The sequence below is a fragment of the Hyla sarda genome, chromosome 3 (genome assembly GCF_029499605.1).
Source record: "Hyla sarda isolate aHylSar1 chromosome 3, aHylSar1.hap1, whole genome shotgun sequence".
NCBI classification, from domain to species: domain Eukaryota; kingdom Metazoa; phylum Chordata; class Amphibia; order Anura; family Hylidae; genus Hyla; species Hyla sarda.
The window spans coordinates 214,620,487-214,647,048 of NC_079191.1; the positions used below are offsets into that span (position 1 = coordinate 214,620,487).

Sequence of the window (26,562 nt, forward strand, 5' to 3'; positions counted from 1 at the left end):
AAAAAAGAAGTTAAAAGCAATAAAATCTCTGGCTAACTAAAGCCAGCACACAACTAGGGGAGGGGCCACGAACCCCCTCTCCTACCTGACACCCGTCCTCGATAATACAATAAACGACCTTGTGTCGGGTCAGCGGATCATATACAAAGAACAGTAATGCAGAAAGCAATGATATCAATAAAAGATATATATCACAATAATAATATAATCAACCATACACTAACTGACTGCAATATTGCACTGTGCTAGGTTACCACACAGACCAGACATCAAGGGCCAAATAAAGGTGGAGGAGTGAAGGAGGACGGGGTCACCAGATCCCCACGCGTTCCGTTGCCACACAAGGGCAAATTCCTCAGGGGAAGTCCTCACCCCTGAGGAAGTTGCCCTTGTGTGGCAACGGAACGCGTGGGGATCTGGTGACCGCGTCCTCCTTCACTCCTCCACCTTTATTTGGCCCTTGATGTCTGGTCTGTGTGGTAACCTAGCACAGTGCAATATTGCAGTCAGTTAGTGTATGGTTGATTATATTATTATTGTGATATATATCTTTTATTGATATCATTGCTTTCTGCATTACTGTTCTTTGTATATGATCCGCTGACCCGACACGAGGTCGTTTATTGTATTATCGAGGACGGGTGTCAGGTAGGAGAGGGGGTTCGTGGCCCCTCCCCTAGTTGTGTGCTGGCTTTAGTTAGCCAGAGATTTTATTGCTTTTAACTACTTTTTTGTGTGCAATTGCATGTTCTAATGTATTTTTTGTATCAATAAACATTGTCAATTAATTGGGTGTGCTACCATTTATCAGTGATAGCTCTTTCTGGTTTAGACACCTTATTAGGAGCATACACCGATACAATAGTAAATTGAGAATCATTGATGGTACACTGCAAGATAACATACCTTCCGTTTTCATCAGCAGTAAAATCTTTCAGCGAGAAAGCGACTGTTTTTGATGGCGACCCCCCCCCTGGATTTTGTGCTGTAATGTGAATGGTAAATGTTAGAGAATGCAGGATGATGTAATCTATCAGCGTCTTTGGACAGTAAATGAGTCTCTTGTGTACATAGAATATCACACTTCAGAGTTTGAGCCTCTTTCCATAAATGAGCCCGCCTATGCGGAGCGTTTAACCCATTTGCATTAAGACTAGCAATAGTTATAACTATTTGTGAAAATTACATAGGCAATGAAAATAAGTCGTAAAACCTGAATCATAAGGGGACAGAACGCACCTCCCAGCCAGCGTGCGTCTGCCATTGTTGTGCAGATCATGTACCTGAGACGTATGGACATAAAGGTACCAATAGAACAGACAGACAACAAACAACACCAACAAAAAAAAAACAAGGACAATAGGGAAAATGACACTGTATCCCCTAAGGGGGTGTCCACAGGTAGGTGGGGGTCAGTTCACACTGAAACCAGAGACCGTGGACACACGTCCAGAGCCCGCCACAGTATAGCACAGATGGAAAGATCACCAGCATAGCGTTCATGAAGTAGACCAATCGGTATCACTCCTAGGGAGACGAGTAGGTTTAGAAGATCCAGCAACTGAAGGCAAAGGAATGTTCAATTTTTTCAGTAAAGCAGTTCCTTCCTCTAATGATCGCACCAGGTGAGTAGTATCATTGCGTCTCACAATTAGACGTACAGGGAATCCCCACCGATATATAATTTTTTCAGAGTGTAAGGCAGCAGTTATTGGTAGCAATGCCCTGCGAGCCTGCAGGGTAGCGGCTGATAAGTCAGCGTACACAGAAATGTGATGATATGGAGCAGGCAAGCTGTCATTACGCCTAGCAAATTCCATAAACTTTTCCTTAGTGGTGTAAAAATGTATCCGAGCTAGTACATCCCGTGGGACAGTCATTCAGGTGTTTCGGGCGTGGAACCCTGTGCGCTCTGTCCACCTTCAGATCTTGCAAGGAGCTAGCGGGAAGGGTGGCTTGCAGGATGGATTTCACATATGGAGGTATTGATTCAGATATGCCTCTCAGTTGCACGTTATTCCTCCTGCTCCTGTCCTCCAAATCCGCCACTTTAGCTTTTAAGAATGCTATCTCATCGTCCATAAAATTATGGGAATCAAACAGATCATTATGTGAATCCGCAAACTCGCTGAATTTAGTTTCAATGTGATCGATAAGTCCCTCTAGATCATGCACAGTGGCTTGCAAAGGGTTAACCATTTTCTGCATGTCTTGTAGAAATGTGCTGCGCAGCAGGAGCAGCATACTTTTCATGGCCGTGTCAGTTAAAGATTTGTCCCGCACTTGTAAAGTTGCTAGTGGATCACAGCCCTCTGTATTGTCCTCTAGTATTATGCCCCTGGGTCTTACCTCCTGGTCAGAGGCCGGGGTGGAGAGCCGGCTCCTCTGTTTAGCAGGGCTGCAAGAAGGGGATGTAGGAGGGAGACTCTGAGCCGCTCCGGGTGAAGCACTGTTGCTGCGGGGTGAAGAATGGTGCCTCCGCTTCTTTCCCCCGTTTGCTGGAGGATTCTGTCTGTCGGGTGCTCGGCCGCCTGCTTACCGAAGGTGGGTGAAGCTCCGAGTCAGACTGGGTGCATGCAGAGTAGCTGGGCTGCTGGATCCATCCCTCCTGCTGCGCGGGCCGCGTCTTCCTCTCGGTGGTGTGGCGCAAGCACGGTCGGCGCCATCTTGGGTCTGGGCCTCGCGTGGCTGGAAGCTGAAGCGCGCCAAGGATCCGTGCCGGGTAGGTTTCTTGCGGCGCCCGGGCATAGTTGAAGGGTCCAAGCGGCTGTTATAAAGCTGGTGAAGTGCTGTTAATTTGTCGCTAGACGGGATCTGTTGCGGAGCTCACTCAGCGTGCGACCATCCGCTCTGGCTGCCAGGCCATGCCCCCCACAAACGGGACTTTCAAACCAGGTGCCGGACTATTGGACTGCAGATACATATATGCTTAACCAGCATTTTATAGTTATATATTCATTATTGATACTCCACTAGGGCCCAGTGGGGTATTTATCAGTGCCTTTATATGTGTAGTTTTATAATTTATTTTATTGAATTAAATTTTTATATCAGTGATTCTGTTTTCTATTTTAATTCTTTCCACACATATCATTATGCACCTTAGATGGTGAGGTACTTGAGGTAAAAGCTATGAATTTGACTTTTATTTTTCCGTTGACGCCGGTGGGGACCGGTTATAGCTTTAAAAACCTCGCACTTTTTGTTGTGAGCTGCACCTTTTTTGAAATTTAATTTACAGATCTGTTTAACTTTCTCGCACCAATTGATTTAAAAAAAAAAAAAAAAAAAAAAAGTTTTTCACCGGATTACCCCTTTTAATAAATAAGGATCATTGTGGGTTTATACCTGGAAGGACAACAAAACATAATATCCACAGAGTGCTCATGAATATACAGCTAGGTGTAGGTAGGGGTTCACACTCCATCCTGTCCTTAGACACGGTCAAAGCGTTTCACAGGGTGGAGTAGGACTTCCTCTGGGGGGGTGTTGAAAAAGTATGGTATGGGAGGAGATTTGATTAAAATTATTAAGTTGATGCATTCTAAAGCCACTGGGAAGATAAATATAGATGGCATGAGGTTGTCAACAGTCCCCCCCCACCCCCCCCCCCCCCCCCCCCTTCCCTGCAATTTTGCGATGGTTATAGAATGAGTGGTGGATAGTATAAGAAAAGATGCGAAAATAGCGGGTTTTGGAGCGGGAGGGAGTGAGGACAAGATTTCAATGTATGCAGATGATATGATGTTCCTCGAGGACCCAAAAAAAATCTTTACCAAGAGTGATAGAAATAATATATGGTTATGGTAGATTCTCTGGATTGGCAATAAATTGGTCAAAATCGGATATTATGCCACTGGGAGATGAAAGTATAGGGATGACATATGGACTAAGGGTAATAAATAAAGGAGAGGAATTTAAATACCTGGGGATAAATATATCAAGTGAAATAGGAAAATACCATCAATTAAACACCCTAAAATTAATCAAGGAAATGGGGAAAAAAACAAACACATGGAATGATTTAAAATTATCTTAAGCGGAAAAAATAAGTCCATTTTGATGCCAACGTTTCTGTATGTATTTGGATCTGCACCAATTTGGTGCTAAATGAGGTTGTTTAGAAAAATTCTCTCAATTTTCAGTTCATTAATTTGGGGCAGGAGAAGAACAAGAATTCAATTGGAATATTTGTGTCAAAAAAAGGAGAATGGAGGGATAGTCTTTCCGGATATATATAAGTATTTTATGGCAGGCCAAATCTATTTTTGATTGAATGGAAAACATTTGTTTTCTTTGTCTTTTTGTTATCCGATAGTGGTGTGATATTTAAAGGGGTACTCCGGTGAAAAACTTTTTTTTTTTTAAATCAACTGGTGCCAGAAAGTTAAACAGATTTGTAAATTACTTGTATTAAAAAAATCTTATCCTTCCTGTACTTATTAGCTGCGGAATACTACAGTGGAAATTATTTTCCGTTTGAAACACAGAGCTTTCTGCTGACATCATGAGCACAGTGCTCTCTGTCCATTTTATGAACTGTCCAGAACAGCATATGTTTGCTATGGGGATTTCCTTTTACCCTGGACAGTTCCTAAAATGGACAGAGATGTCAGCAGAGAGCACTGTGCTCATGATGTCAGCAGACAGCTCTGTGTTTCAAATGGAAAAGAATTTCCACTGTAGTATTCAGCAGCTAATAAGTACAGGAAGGATTAAGATTTTTTAATAGAAGTAATTTACAAATCTGTTTAACTTTCTGGCACCAGTGGATTAAAAAAAAAAAAAGTTGTTCACCGGAATACCTCTTTAACGACGCAGGACGTATATTTACGTCCTGTGCCGGCTCCCTCGATATGAAGCTGCGACCCCGCATCACATTGCGTCTGTCCCGGCGCTCATCAACGGCCGGCACCCGCGGCTAATACCACACATCGCCGATCGCGGCGATGTGCGGTATTAACCCTTTAGAAGCGGTGGTCAAAGCTGACCGCCGCATCTAAACCGAAAGTATCCCGGCTAGTCAGCAAAAAAATTAGCTCTCATACCACCCTGTACGTGGAAAAATAAAAAAAAGTTATAGGGGTCAGAAGAGGACATTTTTAAACTCATACATTTTCCTGTATGGACCTACAGAATAATAAGGTGTCATTTTTACCGAAATATGCACTGCATAGAAACGGAAGCCCCCAAAAGTTACAAAATGGCGTTTTTTCTTCGATTTTGTCGCACGATGATTTTTTTTCCGTTTCGTCGTGAATTTTTGGGTAAAATGACTGATGTCACTGCAAAGTAGAATTGGTGACGCAAAAAATAAGCCATAATATGGATTTTTAGGAGGAAAATTGAAAGGGTTATGATTTTTAAAAGGTAAGGAGGAAAAAACGAAAGTGCAAAAATGGAAAAACCCTGAGTCCTTAAGGGGTTAACCCCTTGGGGACAGAGCCCATTATGACCCTAAGGACGGGAGCATTTTTTTGCAAATCTGACCACTGTCACTTTAAGCATTAATAACTCTGGGATGCTTTTATTTATAAATTTGATTCTGAGATAGTTTTTTCGTGACATATTCTACTTTATGTTAGTGGTAAATTTTCAGCGATAATTGCATCATTTCTTGGTGGAAAAATTCAAAAATTTCATGAAAAATTTGAAAATGTTGCATTTTTCTAACTTTGAAGCTCTCTGCTTGTAAGGAAAACAGACATTCCAAATAAATTATATATTGATTCACATATACAATATGTCTACTTTATGTTTCCATCATAAAGTTGACATGTTTTTACTTTTGGAAAACATCAGAGGGCTTCAAAGTTCAGCAGCAATTTTCCAATTTTTGTCAAAATTTTCAAAATCGGAATTTTTCAGGGACCAGTTCAGGTTTGAAGTGGATTTGAAGTGGGTCTTCTGGTTAGAAATACCCCATAAATTACCCCATCATGAAAACTGCACCCCTCAACGTATTCAAAATGACATTCAGTAAGTGTATTAACCCTTTAGGTGTTTCACAGGAATAGCAGCAAAGTGAAGGAGAAAATTCAAAATCTTCATTTTTTTTTTTTTTACACTCGCATGTTTTTGTAGACCCAGTTTTTTAATTTTTACAAGGGGTAAAGGGAAAAAAAATTCTCCCAAAATTTGTAACCCAATTTCACTTGAGTAAGAAAATACCTCAAATGTGTATGTCAAGTGTTCGGCGGGTGCACTAGAGGGCTCAGAATGGAAGGAGCGACAAGGGGATTTTGAAGAGTGAGTTTTTCTGAAATGGTTTTTGGGGGGCATGTCCCATTTAGGAAGCCCCTATGGTGCCAGGACAGCAAAAAAAAACATTGCACACTATTATGGAAACTACACCCCTCAAGGAACGTAACAAGGGGTACGGTGAGCCTTAACACCCCTCAGGTGTTTGACAACTTTTTGTTAAATTCGGATGTGTAAATGAAGAAAAAAAATGTTTTCACTAAAATGCAGTTTTTTCCCCAAATTTAATTTTTTACAAGGGGTAATAGGAGAAAATGCCCCCCAAAATATGTAACCCCATTTCATCTGAGTATGGAAATACCCTATGTTTGGACGTCAAGTGCACTGCGAGCGAACTACAATGCTCAGAAGAGAAGGTGCGTCATTGAGCTTTTAGAGAGATAATTTGTTTGGAGTGGAAGTAGGGGGCCATGTGCATTTACAAAGCCCCCCGTGGTGCCATAACAGTGGACCCCCCACATGTGACCCCATTTTGAAACTACACCCCTCACGGAATGTAATAAGGGGTACAGTGAGCATTTACACCCTACTGGCGTTTGACAGATCTTTGGAACAGTGGGCTGTGCAAACAAAACAAAAAAAAATTTCATTTTCACTGACCACTGTTCCAAAAAATCTGTCAGACACCTGTGGGGCGTAAACGCTCACTTCACCCCTTATTACATTATGTGAGGGGTGTAGTTTCCAAAATGGGGTCATATGTGGGTATTTATTTTTTTGGGTTTATGTCAGAACCGCTGTAAAATCAGCCACCCCTGCGCAAATCACCAATTTAGGCCTCAAATGTACATAGTGCACTCTCACTCCTGAGCCTTGTTGTGCGCCCGCAGAGCTTTTTACGCCCACATATGGGGTATTTCCATACTCAGGAGAAATTGCGTTACAAATTTTGGGGGTCTTTTTTTCCTTTTACCTCTTGTGAAAATAAAAAGTAAAGGGCAACACCAGCATGTTAGTGTAAAAAATTTTTTTTTACACTAACAGGCTGGTGTAGACCCTAACTTTTCCTTTTCATAAGAGGTAAAAGGAGAAAAAGCCCCCCAAAATTTGTAGTGCAATTTCTCTTGCGTATGGAAATACCCCATATGTGGCCCTTAATTGTTTCCTTGAAATACGACATGGCTCCAAAGTGAGAGAGCACCATGCGCATTTGAGGACTAAATTAGGGATTGCATAGAGGTGGACATAGGGGTATTCTATGCCAGTGATTCCCAAACAGGGTGCCTCCAGCTGTTGCTAAACTCCCAGCATGCCTGGACAGTCAGTGGCTGTCCAGAAATGCGTGGAGTTGTTGTTTCGCAACAGCTGGAGGCTCCATTTTGAAAACCCTGCCGTACAATAAGTTTTTCATTTTTATTGGGGGGGGGGGGGGGGCAGTGTAAGGGGGTGTATATGTAGTGTTTTACTCTTTATTAGGTGTTAGTGTACTGTTTTTAGGGTACATTCGCACTGGCGGGTTACGGTGAGTTTCCCGCTAGGAATTTGCGCTGCTGCGAAAAATTTGCCTCAGCTCATACTTGAAGCAGGAAACTTACTGTAAACCCGCCCGTGTGAATGTACCCTGTACGTTCACATGGGGGGGGGGGCAAACCTCCAGCTGTTTCAAAACTAAAACTCCCATCATGTACTGAAAGACCGTGCATGCTGGGAGTTGTAGTTTTGCAACAGCTGGAGACACACTGGTTGGAAAACCTTCAGTTAGGTTCTGTTACCTAACTCTGTATTTTCCAACCAGTGTGCCTCCAGCTGTTGCAAAACTACAATTCCCAGCACAGTTTTGCAACAGAAGGGCATGCTGGGAGATGTTGTTATGCAACAGCTGGAGGTACGCAACCACAACTCCCAGCATGCCGAGACAGCTGTTTGGTCTCTGATGACCCCCCTGGGCATTTGCACGGGGTGCCTGCTGATAGATATCAGCAGTCACCTCGGTCCGCGCGCGGCGGGGACCAAAATTCCCACGGGCGTATGGATACGCCCTTTGTCCTTAAGTACCAGGACGCAAGGGCGTATGCATACGCCCTTCGCCCCCAACAGGTTAAGGATTTATTCCAGTTGTTGGATTTGGGGAAGTTAGAAGAAGGTAAATGAATGAAGATTTTGATGTTTAAAAGTTTGGTTAAAACATGGAAGGCATTTATGAAAGAGATGGACATAAAGGGAGTAATGGATAGGAAACCATTGTTGGATAATTTGAATATCCCTGAAGTGAGCTAAAAAAGATAAAATTATTTAATAATACGGGGTGTATTAGGATAGAAGATGTATGGGAGAAAGGTAAATTCAAAGACTGGACCAAACTGAAAGAAGAATTCAATCTAAAAAGGAGGGAGGATGGTGCGATTGTATTGGTTTAAAAAAAGCTTTTACTGAATTTATTAGATGCATATATTCAGTATACCCTGAGATTATAAATAAATTTAATGTATAGTAAAATAAATAAGACATATTTCGTATGTGTACACAGCTTTGACAAATTTAGGAAAAAATAAATTAATGCATAAGAGTTTTCAGAAATGGGAGGAGGAGATTGGTTCCATTAAAGAAATTAAAATGGGATATAGTACGGAAGAACATTAATTTAGTCTCCAAATTTGAATCACAGGTTAAGACAATTTAGTATTGTTTATAGACTTTATTAAACACCTTTTTTTCTGGAAAGGATGGGTATCAGGGAAGGAACTACCGTATTTATCGGGGTATACCACGCACCGGCCTATAACACGCACCTTCACTTTACCAAGGATATTTGGGTAAAAAAAGTTTTTTACCCAAATATCCTTGGTAAAATGAGGGTGCGTGTGTGTGCATGCGTATACCCCGATACACTGTTTCTAACCCCGCAGAAGCCCCCAGGAAAGGCAGGGGGAGAGAGGCCGTTGCTGCCCGCTTCTCTCCCCCTGCCTTTCCTGGGGTCTAGAGCCCTGCTGCCGCCGCTACTCTCCCGCTGGCTATCTGCGCCGCTGCCCGTTCTCTCCCCCTGACTATAGATGCCCCATTGCCGGCGCCGATAGCCAGGGGGAGAGAAGGTGCAGCGGCACCCATTGCCGGCGCCGCTGCCCCGTTGCCTCCCCCATCCCCGGTTGTATATTTACCTGTTGCCGGGGTCGGGTCCGCGATGCTTCAGGCCTCCGGTGTGCGTTCCCTGTGTCGTTGCTATGCACTGCGCGGCGCATTGACTAGTGACTTCATTGCGTCTCGCAGCGCATAGCAACGATGCAGGGGACGCACACCGGAGGCCTGAAGCAGCGCGGACCCGACCCCGGCAACAGGTAATTATACATTGCCCCATTGCCGGCGCCGCTTCTCTCCCCCTGGCTATCGGTGCTGGCACCGATAGCCGGGGAGAGAATGGGCAGCGGCACCGATAGCCAGGGGGAGAGAGCGGGCAACGGCACCGATAGCCAGGGGGAGAGAAGGGCCGACAGCAGGGCTCTAGACCCCAGGACAGGCAGGGGCAGAGAAGCCGGCAGTGCTGGCGGTCTCTGCACCTGCAAAGCTGCTGCAGTTCATTGATTTAAAGCGCCCGCTTTAAATCATTGAACTGCAGCGGCTTATCGGCGTATAACACGCAGGTAGACTTTAGGCTAAAAATTTTTAGCCTAAAAAGTGTGTGTTATATGCCAATAAATACGGTAATTGTAATAGATGTAATATAGAGAAAGCAGGACAAATACATTTATTATGGAGTTGTCCAGAGATTGTTAATCACTGGAAAGAAAATATATATTATATTATTTATTTTATTTTTTTGTAATCTGAAAATGAAACAATAAAATGTATTTTAAAAAATATATAAAAAAAAATCAGCACTATATCTGACCATTAAATACATTGACTATGGCCTTTATAATCAGATTTCTGCTCTGCAGGCTCAATCTCTAATTTTCAGTTGCCCTTAAGCTGGTGGAGCCTAGCCTCTGCCCACATACAAAACTAGGCATCAGTAGCATGGTAGGCAGTATAGAGCAGTACTGCGCAGTCTATGCTGTGAATCAAGCACAAGGAAGAGATCTTCCACAGTTAGCTTGTGTCTCTTTGCTGCCTGTTTTCTGGCTCTATTTAATAACTCTCCCTTCTTACCCCACCCCTCTCCATAGACTTGCATGTAAGCTAATTCTTAAGTGAATGAAAGTTTAAATGTGAGTGCGGGAGCAGGTAAGAAGGCTGATAACAGGAAATTTTGTCTTAGTTGCTATCATCATTGATTTATGCAAAGTTTGTTGAAACTTTGCCTATGTAAATATCTTTTGTGTATATCCTAAAATGAGCAATGCTTGAAATGTACCTGCTGTTAAAAAAATGATCGGTAAAGAGTTGTGACATTTACTTGCATAGTATGCTTTCCCCTGTGTTCAGTGTGTATAGCTATAATTCTCAGTTTTCTCACAGCCAGATCTCTGTATAAAATACTCCATTTTCTGCAACAGAAAAGGGGAGATTTATCAAAACCTGTCTAGCAGAAAAGTTGCTGAGTTGCCGATAGCAACCAATCAGATTGCTGCTTTTGTTTCTGAAAAGGCCTCTGAAACATGAAAGATGCAATCTGATTGGTTGCTATGGGCAACTCAAACTGTTCCTGTGGACAGATTTTATAAATCTCCCCAAAGGACCTCCCCAAAGGACCTTCTAAGCTGCTTGTCCCAGAGGCAAGAAGGGACTTTGTCAACTGTCATAGAGGGAAAGGAGCCTATTTCTGTCTATAATTTACCTCCAGCAACACAGATTAGCAGAAACACATGGAAGCAAAAAAATAAAAAGTTTGTTTTTATGCGAGAAACGCTGCAACATTTTTAATAGCTTATAATAGCCTTTTTAAACATTTAGTATGAAATTGGTTCATGGGATAATCTTCAAGGCATACAACTTGGTGATATTCCTAATGTTGGCTCTTGTGTTTTTTTTTTTTTTGTATTTTGTTTTTTCAAATATCTATATGTATGTTTTTAGGGAGTTGACCCTGTTCTGGAGTAAGCTGCAAAGAAGAGTTGAACCATCTATACAAGTGTATTTAGAAATATGTCGCCAGCTGTCTCAGTTAACGAAAACTGTATATCACATCTTCTTTCTCATCAAGGTTATCCAGTCAGAGGTAAGTCTTGTTTTAGGTGTATTCCTAGCATCTTTTTCCACAAAAATTTTAGAAGCCCAAATTTCATGCATCAAATTTATTTAAAATTTAAGTGTGAAAGAAAAGCTGGAGAGATTTTGCCTACAACAAGCAATCACAGCTCAGCTTTCCTTTCTTAATGAACTCTGATAAAATAAAAGCTGAGCTGTGATTGGTTGTTATAGGCAAAATTTCTCCAGTTTTTCTGTCACATTTTGATAAATCAAAGTCTTAAAGGGGTATTCCCATCTCAATTAACATAGTTAAAGGGGTTATCCAGGAATAGAAAAACAGCTAGTTTCTTTCAAAAAACGTTCCCAGTCTGTCTCCAGGTTGGATATGGAACCAAGTTGTAATACCACACCCAACTTAGAGACAGACTGAGAGCAGTTTTTGAAAGAAATTAGCCCTGTTTCTCTATTGCTGGATAACCCCTTTAAGCCTGCGGAGTACGTTGGGTAACATATGCAGACATATGCATTTATAAAAAATTGCCTCCTTCACCTGCTATTCCTGCTAATTTGTTATCAGCTCCTTTTCTAGCATTGTCAACCCCTGCTTCTAGAGTGAGGCGGTGGTTGGTTAACATATACAATGAGCTTTCAATAAGGGGAAGTAAATAGCAGAGTTATCAGAAGAAGGCTAGAAGTTTGCTATATGAATGTATTTGAAAAATAGGTAATTTTATTTGTCCTATAGGTCAGTAAAAATAGGAATACCTATTTAAGATTCAGTTTGTAAAATAGACAACACTGTAGTGCTTAAACACAGCATTTTTAAGATAATGGACATGGTGCTTAACCAGCCTAACGGTATTCCCGAGCGTGACTCGGGGTTAATTTTCGCTGCTAGAAGCGGTAACCCTGAGCCACGCTCTGGGTAGAATTGCAGAGTTGCTGTGCGGGCTGCGCAGTATATCACAAAAGCAATTGAATCGCAATTTTTGCTTTTTGCAATATAGTGATGCAGCCGCCGGGAAAATATGTGATTATCTGCTCAGGTTGGCTCCCGTGGCGGGGGCCGGCCAGAGCAGGTAAAGAAAAATACTAAAAGTCAGTGTTTCTCAACCAAGGGCCCTCCAGATGTTGCAAAACTACAACTCTCAGCATGCCTGGACAGCCAAAGGCTGTCCGGGCATTCTGGGAGCAGTAGTTTCACAACAGCTGGAGGCCCCCTGGTAGAAAAACACTGAGCTAAGTGTAAAAGTGAAAAGGAAGAAAAAAAAAACCTTTTGCTTACCTAATCCCGGTCCCTGAAGATGTCGTTCCCCTCTGTGCGCTCTGGTCCCTGCTCTCTTCTTTATTCGTCTTACAGGACCTTTCACTTTTCAGCCAATCACAGGCCGCAGTGGTGTAAAGCCTGTGATTGGCTGAAGGGGAAAGGACTTGTTCTGCAGCAAATACACTAGGTTTGAAATCTGCCCGGCAAACCTATTGTATGCTGCTGCAGGACAAGAAGGTGACAGAGGGGGGAATGTGACACAGGGGAGAATGTAACAAGGGGGAGGGGGGGGGGGAATGTGACAACGGGATGGGGATGTGACGGGGGAGGAATGTGACAAGGGGGGGATGTGACAGGGGGGGGAGTGGAATGTAACAGGGGGGGGGAGAATGTAACAAGGGGGGGAATGTGACAGGGGGGGATGAATGTGACAGGGGGGGAGGGAATGTAACAAGGGGGGAGAATGTGACAGGGGGAGATGAATGTGACAGGGGGGGGGGAATGTGATATGGGGAGGGGGAGAATGTGATATGGGGTGGGGGAAATGTGACAAGGGAGGGGGAATGTGACGGGGGGGGAGATGTGGAATTTCAATGCAAAAAATTGTACCGCCTTTGGTACAAATTTCCAGACAGAATCATACCGCCAGGGAGGTTAATGTATATTGCTTAAAGCGTACCCGTTTTTTTTATATATATCACTCAGTACCTAATCCTGACCATGTACATCAAATTTTTGTGTCTAGCACCTTTATTTATTTTTTTATTACACTTTTAATTTAGCTCGCTAGTCTGAATTCCTCTCAAAGGGAAGGGGTGTGGCCTCACTGTGCAGGTCTCCGCCCCCTCAGTATGCTGTCTGCTCACATCTCCCATAGCATTAGCAAAACTACAACTCCCAGCTTGTCCTCACTGACAGTAGAGGGACACAAGCTGACAGTGGGAGGATTTTTTTTCTCCAGCTGTGAGCCCTGCTCTCACAGCTGTCAATCAAGGAAGTGTGTCCATGACATAGGTGATGACGCATGGACACAGCAGGACTAGTAAGTGTCCAAGCAGGCAGAGGGGAGGGGGGGGACTGTTTGACTGGCCTTTTCAGTATGAAATACTGAAAATGTTCTAATGAAAGCAATTTCAAAACCTATTGGTTTTGCATGCTTTACAACATATCAAAAGTTTTTGTATCGTACAGTTCCCATCTAAGTTTTTTTTTTAAAGCCATTCTCTGTGCTTGCCTCTTTACTGAAGCTATTTTTGCTTCACTATAGATATGGCATTTACTTTTTTTTATTTGTATTTTTTTTACTTCCTGTGTAGCTGAATTACACTTTTCTGTACTTGCCCAAAGCAAGTCTGCGGTGTGCAATATGAGGGAGTGTGTCCCAGAAGCATTGTAAGTAGTTGATCATTCAGGATTAGTTTTTAGACTACCTCGAGCTCATATTAGTCAATGCAGGTATACTATTTTATATGATGATGATAGTAATTCTACTATATATAACTTGGAAGAAAGGAAGTGTACTGCCTTTTTTCTAAGGGGATGTTTTCCTTCATCAGATCTCTGCACAAGGAAGACATTTGAGCACTTATCTCTTGGACCCTTAACCCCTTAAGGACCTAGCCCATTTTCACCTTAAGGACCCAAGCATTTTTTGCACATCTGACTTTAAGCATTAATTACTCTGAGATGCTTTTACTTATGAATTTGATTCAGAGATAATTTTTTGGTGACATATTCTACTTTAACTTAGTGGTAAATTTTCGTCGATGCTTGCATCATTTCTTAGTGAAAAACTCAAAAATTTCATGAAAATTTTAGAAAATTTTGCATTTTTCTAACTCTGAAGCTCTCTGCTTGTAAGGAAAATACATACCAAATAAATTATATATTGATTTGCATATACAATATGTCTACTTTGTGTTTGCATCATAAAGTTGACATGTTTTTACTTTTGGAAGACATCAGAGGGATGTTCAGCCCAATGGCGCTCTTTCTCTTCTGAGCATTGTAGTTTGCCCGCAGCTTTTTTCCTATTAACCCCTTGTGAAAATGAAAAATTTGGGATAACACCGGCATTTTAGTGAAAAAATTAAAAAAATTCATTATCAGGTCCAGCTTTAACGAAGATTCCTAACACCTATGGGGTGTTAAGGCTCACTTATACCCCTTATACTATACTTACATTCCGTAAGGGGTGTAGTTTCCAAAATGGGGTCACATGTGGGTGTTTTTTATTTTTGCGTTTGTCAGAACTTCTAACGATCAGCCACCCCTGTGCAAATCACCTCAAATGTACTTGGCGCTCTCCCTCCTGAGCCTTGTGTGCCCGCAGAGCATTTTATGTCCACATATGGGGTATTTCCATACTCAGAAGAAATTGCGTTACAAATTTTGGGAGTCTTTTTTTCCTTTTACCTCTTGTGAAAATGAAAAGTATGGGGCAACATAGCATGTTAGTGTAAAAAATAAAAAAAATGTACAATAACATGCCGGAGTAGACCCCAACTTTACCTCTTCATAAGGGGTAAAAGGAGAAAAAGCCCCCCAAAATTTGTTGGGCAAATTCTCCCGAGTACAGAAATAACCCATATGTGGCACTAAACTGTTGTCTTGAAATACGACAGGGCTTTGAAGTGAGCGAGCACCATGCGCAAATAAGGGACTTGCATAGGGACGGACCCTGATGAAAGCATTAGACTTGCCTCCAATACCAAAAATACCCTAGGGTAGTGTTTCCCAAACAGGGTTCCTCCAGCTGTTGCAAAACTCCCAGCATGCCTGGACAGAATCAATGGATGTCTGGCAATACTGGGAGTTGTTTTGCAACAGCTGGAGGCTCCGTTTTGGAAACAGTGTCGTACGAGACATTTTTCTTTATTTTTTATTGGGGGTGGGGGGCTGTGTAACTGTGTAGGAGTATATGTAGTGTTTTTACTTTTTTATTTTGTGTAGTGTAGTGTTTCTAGGGTACATTCACACAGGCAGGGGTTTAAAGTGAGTTTGAGCTGCAGCGGAACATTTGCTGCATCTCAAATTTGCAGTGAGAAACTCACTATAAACCCCCGCCCGTGTGAATGTACCCTGTACATTCACATGGGGGGGGGGGCAAAACTACAACTCCCAGCATTCCCTTTGGCTGTCCGTGCATGCTGGGGGTCTCTGACAGCTCCAATCATCCCTATTTTCTGGCGATTGGGTCACCACAGACCTGATCAGCCCAGAATCGCCACAAATCGCTAATCTGAATTGATCGCCGACATTAGGACCTCCCAGGGGTTTGCACGGGGAGCCTGTTGGGGGGGGGGGACAGGAATTGCCACGGACGTACAGGTACACCGTGTCCTTAAGTACTAGGACGTCAGGGCGTACCTGTACGCCCTGTGTCCTTAAGGGGTTAAACCCTTTTGTACAGTGTTATCGTTTTTTTTTTCCCCCAGAAAGCTGACCTTAGACACAGCTACCGGACAAAATTTGCACATAAGCAGTGCTTGAGGTAGTGACTTTTGTAAAATGTTTAAATTTCTCTACAAGACATCTGTTTTATCTTTTTAAACTATCAGTTTTAGTATCTAAACTATATTTTATTAGAACTGCTGCTGTTTGCATACCACATAAATAATATTTTGCCCAAGGTGTGAAAATACCTTGAAGCTCAGAATAAATTGGAGCTTAAGGGTATGTTCACACCTTGGCCAATCTTTCTAGAAACTAGACAGAACCTCCGTACTTTCTACTAATTTCTTTATTCCCCATTCACATGCTGCTGAAAAATAAGTACACAATGAGTGTGCAGCATTGTTTGTGCAAAATGGTTGTAAAACAATTGTTTCTAGTGCAGACACATACTTTTAACTCTTATTTCTGTTTCATTTTTAGACGGAGGCTGCAGGACTACCAACTTGTATTGAGCTATGTGTACGAGCCCTCCGTTTAGAGTCAAGTGACAATGCCAAGGTGAAAATCTCCATCTGCAAAACAATCTCTTGTTTATTGCCTGATGACTTGGAAGTGAAGAGAGCTTGCCAGCTTACTGAATTTCTTTTGGAGCCCACTGTGGATGCATACTATGCTGTTGAGATGCTATATAACCAGCCAGACCAAAAATATGATGAGGAAAGTCTTCCTGTACCAAATTCATTGCGCTGTGAGTTGCTGCTGGTCTTGAAAACTAGATGGCCGTTTGATCCAGAGTTTTGGGACTGGAAAACTTTGAAACGTCAGTGTTTGGCATTAATGGGAGAGGAGGCATCTATTGTTTCTTCAATTGATGAGTTAAATGACAATGAAGCATATGATCAAGTGGATGATTTCCAAGAATTGACTAAGGACACTACAGAAAATGGACTTGATTGCTTTACTGACCCCACTCCTGCTCCAAAGGTCAGCGAAGAAAAGAAAAAGAAGAAACGCATTAAGAAAATACATGAGCAAGGATACATATCTGCAAGATTTAGAAACTGGCAAGCTTATATGCAGTATTGTGTATTGTGTGACAAAGAGTTCTTGGGTCACCGAATAATTCGCCATGCGCAAAAGCACTGCATAGATGGTATTTATAGTTGTCCAATCTGTGCAAAACAATATACCACTAAAGAAACCTTTATCCCACATGTAACATTACACGTCAAACAATCGTGCAAAGAGAGACTGGAAACTATGCAGCCTCACAAGAAGTTGGTGAAATTGCCTAAAAAACCACAAACGTGTAAGAATAAAAAAACTGTGACTAACACTAAACAAGAGCGACAAGTTAAGAAAAACACTCTTTACTCTGATGACTTCATAGTTTTTAATGATAATGACAACTCTGATGAAAATGATGAGAAAGATAATCAGTCTGAGAATTTACAGACAGACAAAACAGCATTGGTAAATGAGTTTCCTTGTCCTGTACAGTTCTGCAATAAAGGATTCAAATATTTTAAAAATTTAATTGCACATGTGAAGGGTCATAAAGACAGTGAAGAAGCTGCACGGTTCCTTGAGATACAGAGTAAGAAAGTAGTGTGTCAGTATTGCAGAAGGCAGTTTGTCAGTCTAACACACATAAATGATCATTTGCAAATGCACTGTGGAAGTCAACCTTACATTTGTATACAAATGAAGTGCAAGGCAAGCTTTGATACTTATGCAGATTTGCTCACACACAGAAAAGCGCATCAGGATTTTAAAGCAAGGTGTATGTTTCCAAAGTGCGGAAGAATATTCTCTGCAGCTTACATGCTATTTGACCATGAAGCACAACACTACAACACATTCACATGCAAAATCCCTGGCTGTGGAAAGGTATATCATTCTGAACTTCAGTTACAACAACACTTATTTGAACATTCATCAGAGTCTCCATTGCCAGAGTCTAACAAGTCCGGGGATCTGCCTAAAATGACAGTTGTTGGCAGTAAATGTGTAAGTGTCAAAGGAAAATCACTACAGAAGTCAAATGGAAATAAAAGCTTTAATGCATTGCCCTCACAGTCATCTGATGTCCCTAGTTCTACCATGGTTAAAGATCCAAGTATGCCTGGTGCATCACTGCAGGACCAGAAATCTGAGCCAGTGAGTTCCAGTGGACTAGAGAAGTCTATGCATATGCTCAGTCAACTACTTCCATCTTCTAGTGATGCGATCTCTAATCCGGATTTGTTAAATCAGGTTTTACCAACAGCCTCTGTTGCTCAGAATATTCTACCTAAGGCAGAAATGTTGGCTCATCCTACTTACCCAGCAGACTCTAGAAATATTAAACTGCCATCTCTTGTTGAAGGGTTTCCCAACATTTTGAGTGAAAATAAAATGCTTACCAGTGCAGATCATGCAGATGAGGCACACATAATTGCAAATTCAGGAATGGAAGAACAGTGCCTATCTTTGTTTCAAGAAGCAAAAAATAGCACCCAAGTTCAGCCAAGAAAAGCTCTGTCTAATGCTGTTATTTCTACTGAAATCAAAATAGAAGCAGACAAACATATGAGTGACATAATTCCATTTAATGATGCTAACCAAACTGCCCAGCTGTCTGAAAATAATCTTATGTCTGGTTATGAAGATGGGGCAAAGACAGAAAATCTCTTGCCACTGTCTCTTGAAACAAGTAATGCACTCTCAAATGTGCTGCCTCCTGTCACTGATGCTACAGTGACTCCTGTACTTCCAGCTCCAACTGAAAGGTTCAAATGCAACGTTGAGGGGTGCACACGAATATATAATTCAGTTCAAAGCATTGGTAAACACATGAAGAGTACCCACCCTGAACATTACAATTCCTTTAAAACTGAACGCAAGAACAGAAAGAGACGAAAAGCTCCAATAACTGATGAAACTCCTACCTACTGTATTCTTGCAGGGCCAGGAGGTCAAAATAATTCCAGTTTTCAGTCACCTCTGCAGAATGCTGTAAATCCTAGTTTCTGTAATCAGTTGCAGCATTTACCCAATCCAGTCTTCCCAACACATCTCGGAAACTTAGTTAACCCTTTATTGAGTTCTGTAGAAACTGTCATGTCTCAAGGAATGCCTAAAAATGTGGCAGAAACACTCTTGGGACCTGAAGTTGGAAATTTGAATAATGCTACCTTGACATCACAAATAGATGATTTGGCAAAAGTTTTACCTATGAAATTTGAAAACGGTTCAGACCCATTTCTTCCTATACCAACTGAAAACGATCCCCTGCCAGTCATGTCATCTTTAAGCGGAAGTACAATGTTCTCTCAGCTTGGCAGCAATTCAGATCATGTTCTAGCTGGCAACGAGGCTAATAACTTTTTGAAAGAAGATGCTGATTCTGAAACCTCATTTTCCAAACAAGTTGATGGAACTGAAATAGATGCTAATTTTAATCTTGATAAATCTTCTGCGATGCTGTCCAATTCTGCAGATAAAACAAATAGTGCTATAAAAAATAAAGAGCGCAAATCAAAGCATAGTCCTCGTGCTAAATGCCCTGCAATTGTCAGAGATGGAAAGTTTATCTGCAGCAGATGTTTTAGAGTGTTTACTAATCCACGTTCCTTGGGTGGCCATTTGTCTAAAAGAGCAGTGTGTAAACCACATAATGATTATGACCTTTCTCAAGTAGTTTCACAGAAAGATGGACAGCCCTCTGTCTTGGCAAGTATGATACTTTCATCCAGTCCAAAGCAAACTGCACAGCCACCTGCACAGACATTTAGCCCTGAAATAACAGTTAAAGATGAGCCATTTTTGACACCTGTTCATTCTGACAATGACAGCACTCAGTATTTACACAGTGGATTTATACATCCTAGCATATCTAGCTATTCACCATCTGGGAATAAAATGGAAAGTCCTATTAAGCAAAATTTTGAAACCTCCGAAAATATAAGCTGTAAAGCTCTTCCTCACAAAACTAGTTCAGACAATTGCATTAACACTATTCATGAGATAAACACAGCTGAGGCAGCAACTGCAATCCCCACACATGTGTTGCAGAATAGTTACAGTATTGAGAATGAACACAGTCTAGAAAACATTAATATAAGTAACTGTCCAAACAGATCTGAACATCCTGAATTGGAACAAGTAAAGACAAGTAATGTCATATGTCCTGTTCTACCTGCCAGCTCAGTTGAGGAAAACCATTGCATTCCCAAACCTGTAAGCAGCACCAGAGTGTCTGTCATTAGTGGACCTCAGAGTTCTTTAACCACCACTAAAAAAAGGAGCAACAGTTCTAAAAGAAAGAAAAAAATAGATGCTCCTGTGGCAGTAGAAGCTTCACATGAACTAGCAAAAAATATTTTGGCAGCTGTTGGCGGAAACCTACAAATGGCTACTGAAATGCAACCAAACTTCATGGCCTACGGTTCTGATTTATTGGAAAACCTTGCAAAACATTTGAGCAGTGCTGACAAGGAGTTGTTTATGTCCTGCATCAATGAAAGTCTTAAGGCAAGTTCAGAGACACATACAATATCCCAGCTTTCTGCAAAGCAAGAAAAAAGTGATTCACTCCAATTTCCAGCATTCACATCTGATCCTAAAGGAACAGAAAAACTAAATGTCAACACTGACTTTAAGGAGAAGACATTTGAAACCATGCCTTCTGACCCCACCGACATTTACTCTAAGGGTAACATTCAGAATATTTGTTCCACTTTGCCACAGAGTCAGTCTAGTGTTTCTAGCAGTATGGATGATGAGATAACAGGGGTCATGCATAACGTTATGACAACAAACTCTGCTTCTAGTCCCAGTAACAAAATGAACATACCAATCTGCTCAGTTTCTCCTACCCAGGAAACTAATGTTAAGTATGATGAGCAGGTGTTGGAGATCATGGACTTGGTACAGAAGCTTCAGCTTGTAGATAATGTGATGTGTGAAGGATTAGGAACCGAAGAGAAATGTCCACCTTTTGAAAAGTTGCCCATAATGTCTAGTGTCATTGTTCCAAATCCAAGTATAAGTTTATTGTCTGAACAAACACCTGATGCTGCTTCACAATTAGGTGATAAATGTAATGAAAAACCTTTTATTTGTCAAGAGGAAGGCTGTAACTACTGTGCCATGACTAAAGATGCTTTGTTCAAGCATTACACTAAAGTACATTATTACACAGAAGAAAAACTAGGAGAGATAAAGAAACATCAGTTAAAGTTTGCTCCCTTCAGATGTGTTGTACCTTCATGTACAAAAACATTCACCAGAAACTCCAATCTCCGTGCCCACTGTCAGTCAATGCATCGTTTCACCTCTGAACAAATGATACAATTAAAAATTAAAAGACCTTATGCTAGGAAATCTGTCAGTGAAGGTGTTGACTTGTCTCCTGAAATGCCTAGTGGAAGTCCAGAAGTAAAAAAGTGTGTTGAATCTTATGAAATTCCTCTAGTAATACCAAAATCAGAACCTATAAACCAGAATTCGGAGATGTATCAAGAATGGTCTGCTGTAAAAGTAGAAGCCACCAAGGTCGAAGACATTAGAGAGCCTCTTGATTTGCCTTCTGGAGAGTCACATTCTGTTGCGGTTGATCAACAGAGCAAAAAAAGACCTAAAATACGGAGGAAGCCGAAAGAGAAAGAACATAAGATTAAAAAGGCAATGGAGAAAGATGGCAAACCTACTCAGGGGTCTAGTACATATAAACCCTATCAGTGTGTTCACGAGGGTTGCACAGCAGCTTTTACAATTCAACAGAACTTAATACTTCATTATCAAATTTTCCACAAGTCTGATGCTTCTAAGTTTTCTCTAGAAGAAGATATAAAAGAGGATAGCAATGGACCAATAATCACAGAGTTCAGGTGTACAGAAACTGACTGCTCTCGAATATTTTCCAGTTTTGCAAGCCTAATACAACATTATGTGAAACTTCATGAGATGATTGCAGAGGAAATAGAGAATGTCCTCTCCAGTGGCAATATAGGACAATTTAATTGTGATCAAAACCAATGTGCAGTTACATTTACCACTTGTTCAAAATATATTGAGCACATTGAGGAAGTCCATGGTATTAAAATGAAGCCCTTTAAAATGGAAGGTGAGGAAATGTACAAGTGTGACTGTGAAGGCTGTGACCGCATGTATGCCACAAGGTCTAATTTGCTTCGACATATTTATATCAAGCACAAAGATAAACACAAGGAACATTTGATTAGGCCCAGGAAAATGAGTGTAAATGATCAAGATAATGTTGAGGAAAAGACATCTAAAGAAAAACACAAAGTGCCCAGACAAAAGTGTGAAAATGATGTTGATGTTCCTAAACCAAAAAAAAGTAAAGTTAGCAATGGAGAAAAGGGTCTTAAAAGCAGAATTGGCCAGAATGACACAGGACCATCAACACTTAAATATGGTAGACATACATACTCCTTAAAGGATAAAGAAGTGGCATTGGCAGAATGCACAGATGACCACACTAAGCAGTATCCGTGCATGGTACGCGGCTGTACATCTATTGTTGGCAGTGAACACAACATGATTAGACATTATAAGTCCCACAAGCTTTCAAGGCCATTCATTGTAAAGCACAAAAAAGCACTAATTGTATGCAAAAGGAGTGGACGCGCCAAAACTAAAGAAGTATCTCCCAAGTCACCCAAACTAGATATAACAAAAGACATAGAGAATCCAGAGGTTATTGAGGGCACCAATGATGCAACATTGTCCCAAGAAAAACAAGCAACTTCCACATTACTTGAAAGTAGTGATGAGTCCACAATTTCAGCTTCCCAACAGAGTGAAACTGAAAAGGATGAGATGGATGAACTGACAGAACTTTTTATTTCAAAACTAAGCAATGAGGAAAGCACCAGTTCAGAGAGCCAAGCAAGGACTTCATCCACTGTAGGCAGTGACTTCCAGGAGTCAAACTCTTGTCAGTCAGACCCACAGAGGCCTGTAAATGTTGTAAAAAGAACCAATAAGCAAAAGCATGGGACTCCTAATCGAAAAAGAAAAAATGACACACATGATGAAATATTGTCTTCTGAAACTAGCTGTGAGGACACATTAGTTCCTGATACTTGTGAAGAGCCACCAGCATTTGACTTGGGTTCCTTTAAACCTATGGGATTTGAAGTGTCTTTCCTTAAATTCCTAGAAGAAACTGTAGTCAAAGAAAAGAAAACTGTGGATAAGGTTAGTTGTAAGACTGAAACAGAGCCAGCACCACAACCAAGTGAAAAAAGACCAAGGCTGTCTGTGGATGAGGACTTTGACACAAATATCTACTTACTATTTTCTAATCCCTCACATTTACCCAACATGGACAATGTAAAGATTGTTTTAAATGAGGCATTGAGTGATTACATTGAACTTGTTCTTAAGCAGCTAAATGAACTGAAACCTGTTGTGGTTTTAAAAAGACACGACATTTTCTGCAATGAACTTCCCAATGTTGCAAAGGAACAAAATATAGACTAAGATGGTAAAGCCACATAATAAAAAGGTCCTAGTATATTCAAATCCTGTACATTTATTGTGAACTAGAAACAATCAAGCATGCCATTTAAATGTATTTTTATTAGGTTTTTTGTGAAAGTGACTTTAAATTGGCCAAAAAAATAGAAAAAAAAAAAAACTCATGGCTGAAGCCATGCAATGTTTTTATTCCATGTTATCCCTATGGGACTAAAGGAAAAACATTTTATTCAGTTCTGTAAATATTGTTCCAAACCCTCGTTTATTTCTATTGATGGATTGTCATTTCCACAAATTAACGATTTGTGTATTATGTGTAAGATTTGATTTATTTACCAGGTTCACTGCTCGTTTTACAGGATATTTGTACATATTTGGGCGGGAGGTTCTGGATTTTTTTATTTTTTCCTTTTTGTAAATATCAATGTAACACATTGCTGCCTAAGTCTAAACTATTAAATTACACATTTATATTCGGATTTTAATTTGTTAATCTAGCAATCACATTTTTTAAAGAAAAATTTGTATTGGAATTATTTTGGGTTGCACATTTTATGTAATTACGTAAACAGAGCATCTATTGAAAAGTTTAATATGTATATACTTGAAAAATTGGTTGCATTAGACGTGTGTACAATGCTTATTGCTGCAAACTAGTCCGACCGTACGGTTGACACATGTACAATCAATACTTTAGAAATGATGGTTCTTATTCCTCCAGCTAGAGATGGATTTAATGGTGCAGTTTACTGTTAGGCTCCTTTCACACTATGAATTTCTCCGTTTACAAACTTCCGTCACATGTTCTGTCACTACAGCTGCAAAACCCGGCCGTTAGAAAACCCCCTGACGGCCGTGACTAAATTGCATTGCAGCCTATGGGGTTTTGTAACTGCCCGTTTGCACCCGTATATGCCCGTAATTCATTACGGGCGTTATACAGTGACGGGACATCGTGGCGGAAAAATTACTGCATGCAGTCATTTTTCCGCCACGATGTCCCATCACTATATAACGCCCGTAATGAATTACGGGCATATACGGGTGCAAACGGGCAGTTTCAAAACCCCATAGGCTGCAATGCAATTTAGTCACGGCCGTCAGGGGTTTTGTAACAGCCGGGTTTTGCAGCTGTAGTGACGGAACATGTGACGGAAGTTTGTAAACGGAGAAATTCAAAGTGTGAAAGGAGCCTTGGGTGTTTATACAGTTGGCAGAATACCAGCAAACATCTCCTGTAGGTCTAAATAAAGTGACATCCGTTTTCCTTGCTTCCACCTCACCATGTAAGTGTGTCCAGTATTGCGGTACATCAGAGTAATTGCAAGGTTGGTGAATTTCCACTTTAGTTTTAATATAATCCGGTAGAGTGCCTACTTTTTAGGTCACCTCTATTTACCTGACTTCAGGACATGGCTATAACTTTACTATATCCACAGACTTGTGATATAGTATAGCGGTAATGATTCAGCAATGGCTCTTGTTGGAAAAACTGAATGTCTTAAAAAAAATCTTACCCTGACTGTTGTGTAAATTTCATCCTGTGATTTAAGTCCTGACGTAGGTTTAGTCTTTGGGATTTTTTTTTTCCTCTTAACCCATTTTCTTAAAGAACAGGCCAAACGTAAATGTGATTTTAAAGTTTCATTATAAGATAACTGGTAGATTTCATTTTTTTTAAAGAGCTTTGTGCTTTCTAAATCATAAGGTCATGCTCACATGATGGGAGTTTGCAAAGGCAAATTCAGCTTCTGATTTTACCTAATATTCCGAGTACAGGCTCAGGATTTCTGCAACAGATTTGTTACTCCTACGTGCAGATCTTCGTGACGCTTAGCTCCCTTGAATTTCAGTAAGCCAGACCACGGCCTTTTAGCATTGAATCCACCCAAAGCGAAGAATGCTGCAGGTTATCAAATTGTTGGTTAGCTTATTAATCCACACATTTTTCCATTGTTTGAATAGGGAATAAAAATCACATACCAGTAAAATTGCAGATGATACTTCTTAGGGGTCATGTGAACATGGTCTAAAGGCTTTGATAAGCTCAAGTATTTGCTAATAAAGGGAAAATCCTACAGTTGACATATTTTTTAACCAGATATCTGTGTAATAACAGTGCACTGGCAGGACATAGGCCATTTTTGATACTGGATGAAATTATTACGGTTACAGAGTTGTTCATGAATTTTATGGTAGCGAGTCCCAGCTGTGTTAATTTCATGTAATACCAGGGGCCAATGAACACCCATTCTTTTTTTTATTTTTTATTTTTTTTATATTAAATAGAATTATGCAGTACAACCTTTTGTGTCACTGTTAAGGGAACCTCATGTGAATGTCCTGGAACATTTATAGTTGTGTGGAGCAATGTATATATTTCAGGTGATTTGTGAAGTAGCCCAGTGTTGCCTTAAATAAAAGTTACATTTTTATAGACCTATTTGCTCATTCAGTTTTGCACATTTTTATTTTATTTTTTAAGCTTTATGGCCAACAGGACAATGCAAACTCGGTAAACTTTTATTTGTATGATTTATATAGTGTGGTGTTTCACTTTTCTTATTTTGATGGCTAAGCAGATGTTGTTCGTGTAATATTTGTAGGCCAATGGATGTCTTTAGTAGGAGCTTATGTATTGCAAGACAATCCTGGAAATTGCAATAGTTTTGCACCTAGTCAAAGAATTGAACAGGATAAAAGCATCAAGACTTTCCCAATTTTCACTAAACCTGTAGAAATACTCCAAAGTCACTTACAAATATTGCATATATATTGAGTATCACAATTTACATTTTTCTCATAAAGTTGTGCTCCAATGTATCAATACCCTGGCAGAAATTGTGAACTTTTGGCATTGATTTAGAAATGTCTGTTCGTGACAAAAAAAACCTTATGTTTAACCCCCTGGTACTTGGCACACCGTGCCGTAATGTACATCAATGCAGTGTCTAAGCTCACTTAATAAACTGACCAACAGCAGCAGTCAGTCTCATGAAAGGGGTATTCCAACCTTTTTTTTTTTTTCATGCCAAGTTATATTACTGTGTAATATGCTTCTAATATCTCTGCATTGCTTTGTG

The 26,562-nt window shown here is 40.7% G+C and overlaps 1 protein-coding gene across 3 annotated transcripts in view; it reads left to right on the forward strand.

The window, feature by feature from the left end:
• ZNF292 (zinc finger protein 292) overlaps window positions 1-24,295 on the forward strand; it is a 93,657-nt gene extending 69,362 nt beyond the window's left edge. For all 3 annotated transcript variants that reach the window (XM_056566045.1, XM_056566043.1, XM_056566044.1), the window contains exons 7-8: window positions 11,212-11,353; window positions 16,469-24,295. In XM_056566045.1, coding sequence (XP_056422020.1) covers window positions 11,212-11,353; window positions 16,469-23,482 — 7,156 coding nt within the window. In that variant the 3' untranslated portion in view covers window positions 23,483-24,295. The remainder of the gene's footprint in view (window positions 1-11,211; window positions 11,354-16,468) is intronic.
• The last annotated feature ends 2,267 nt before the right edge of the window (window positions 24,296-26,562 follow it).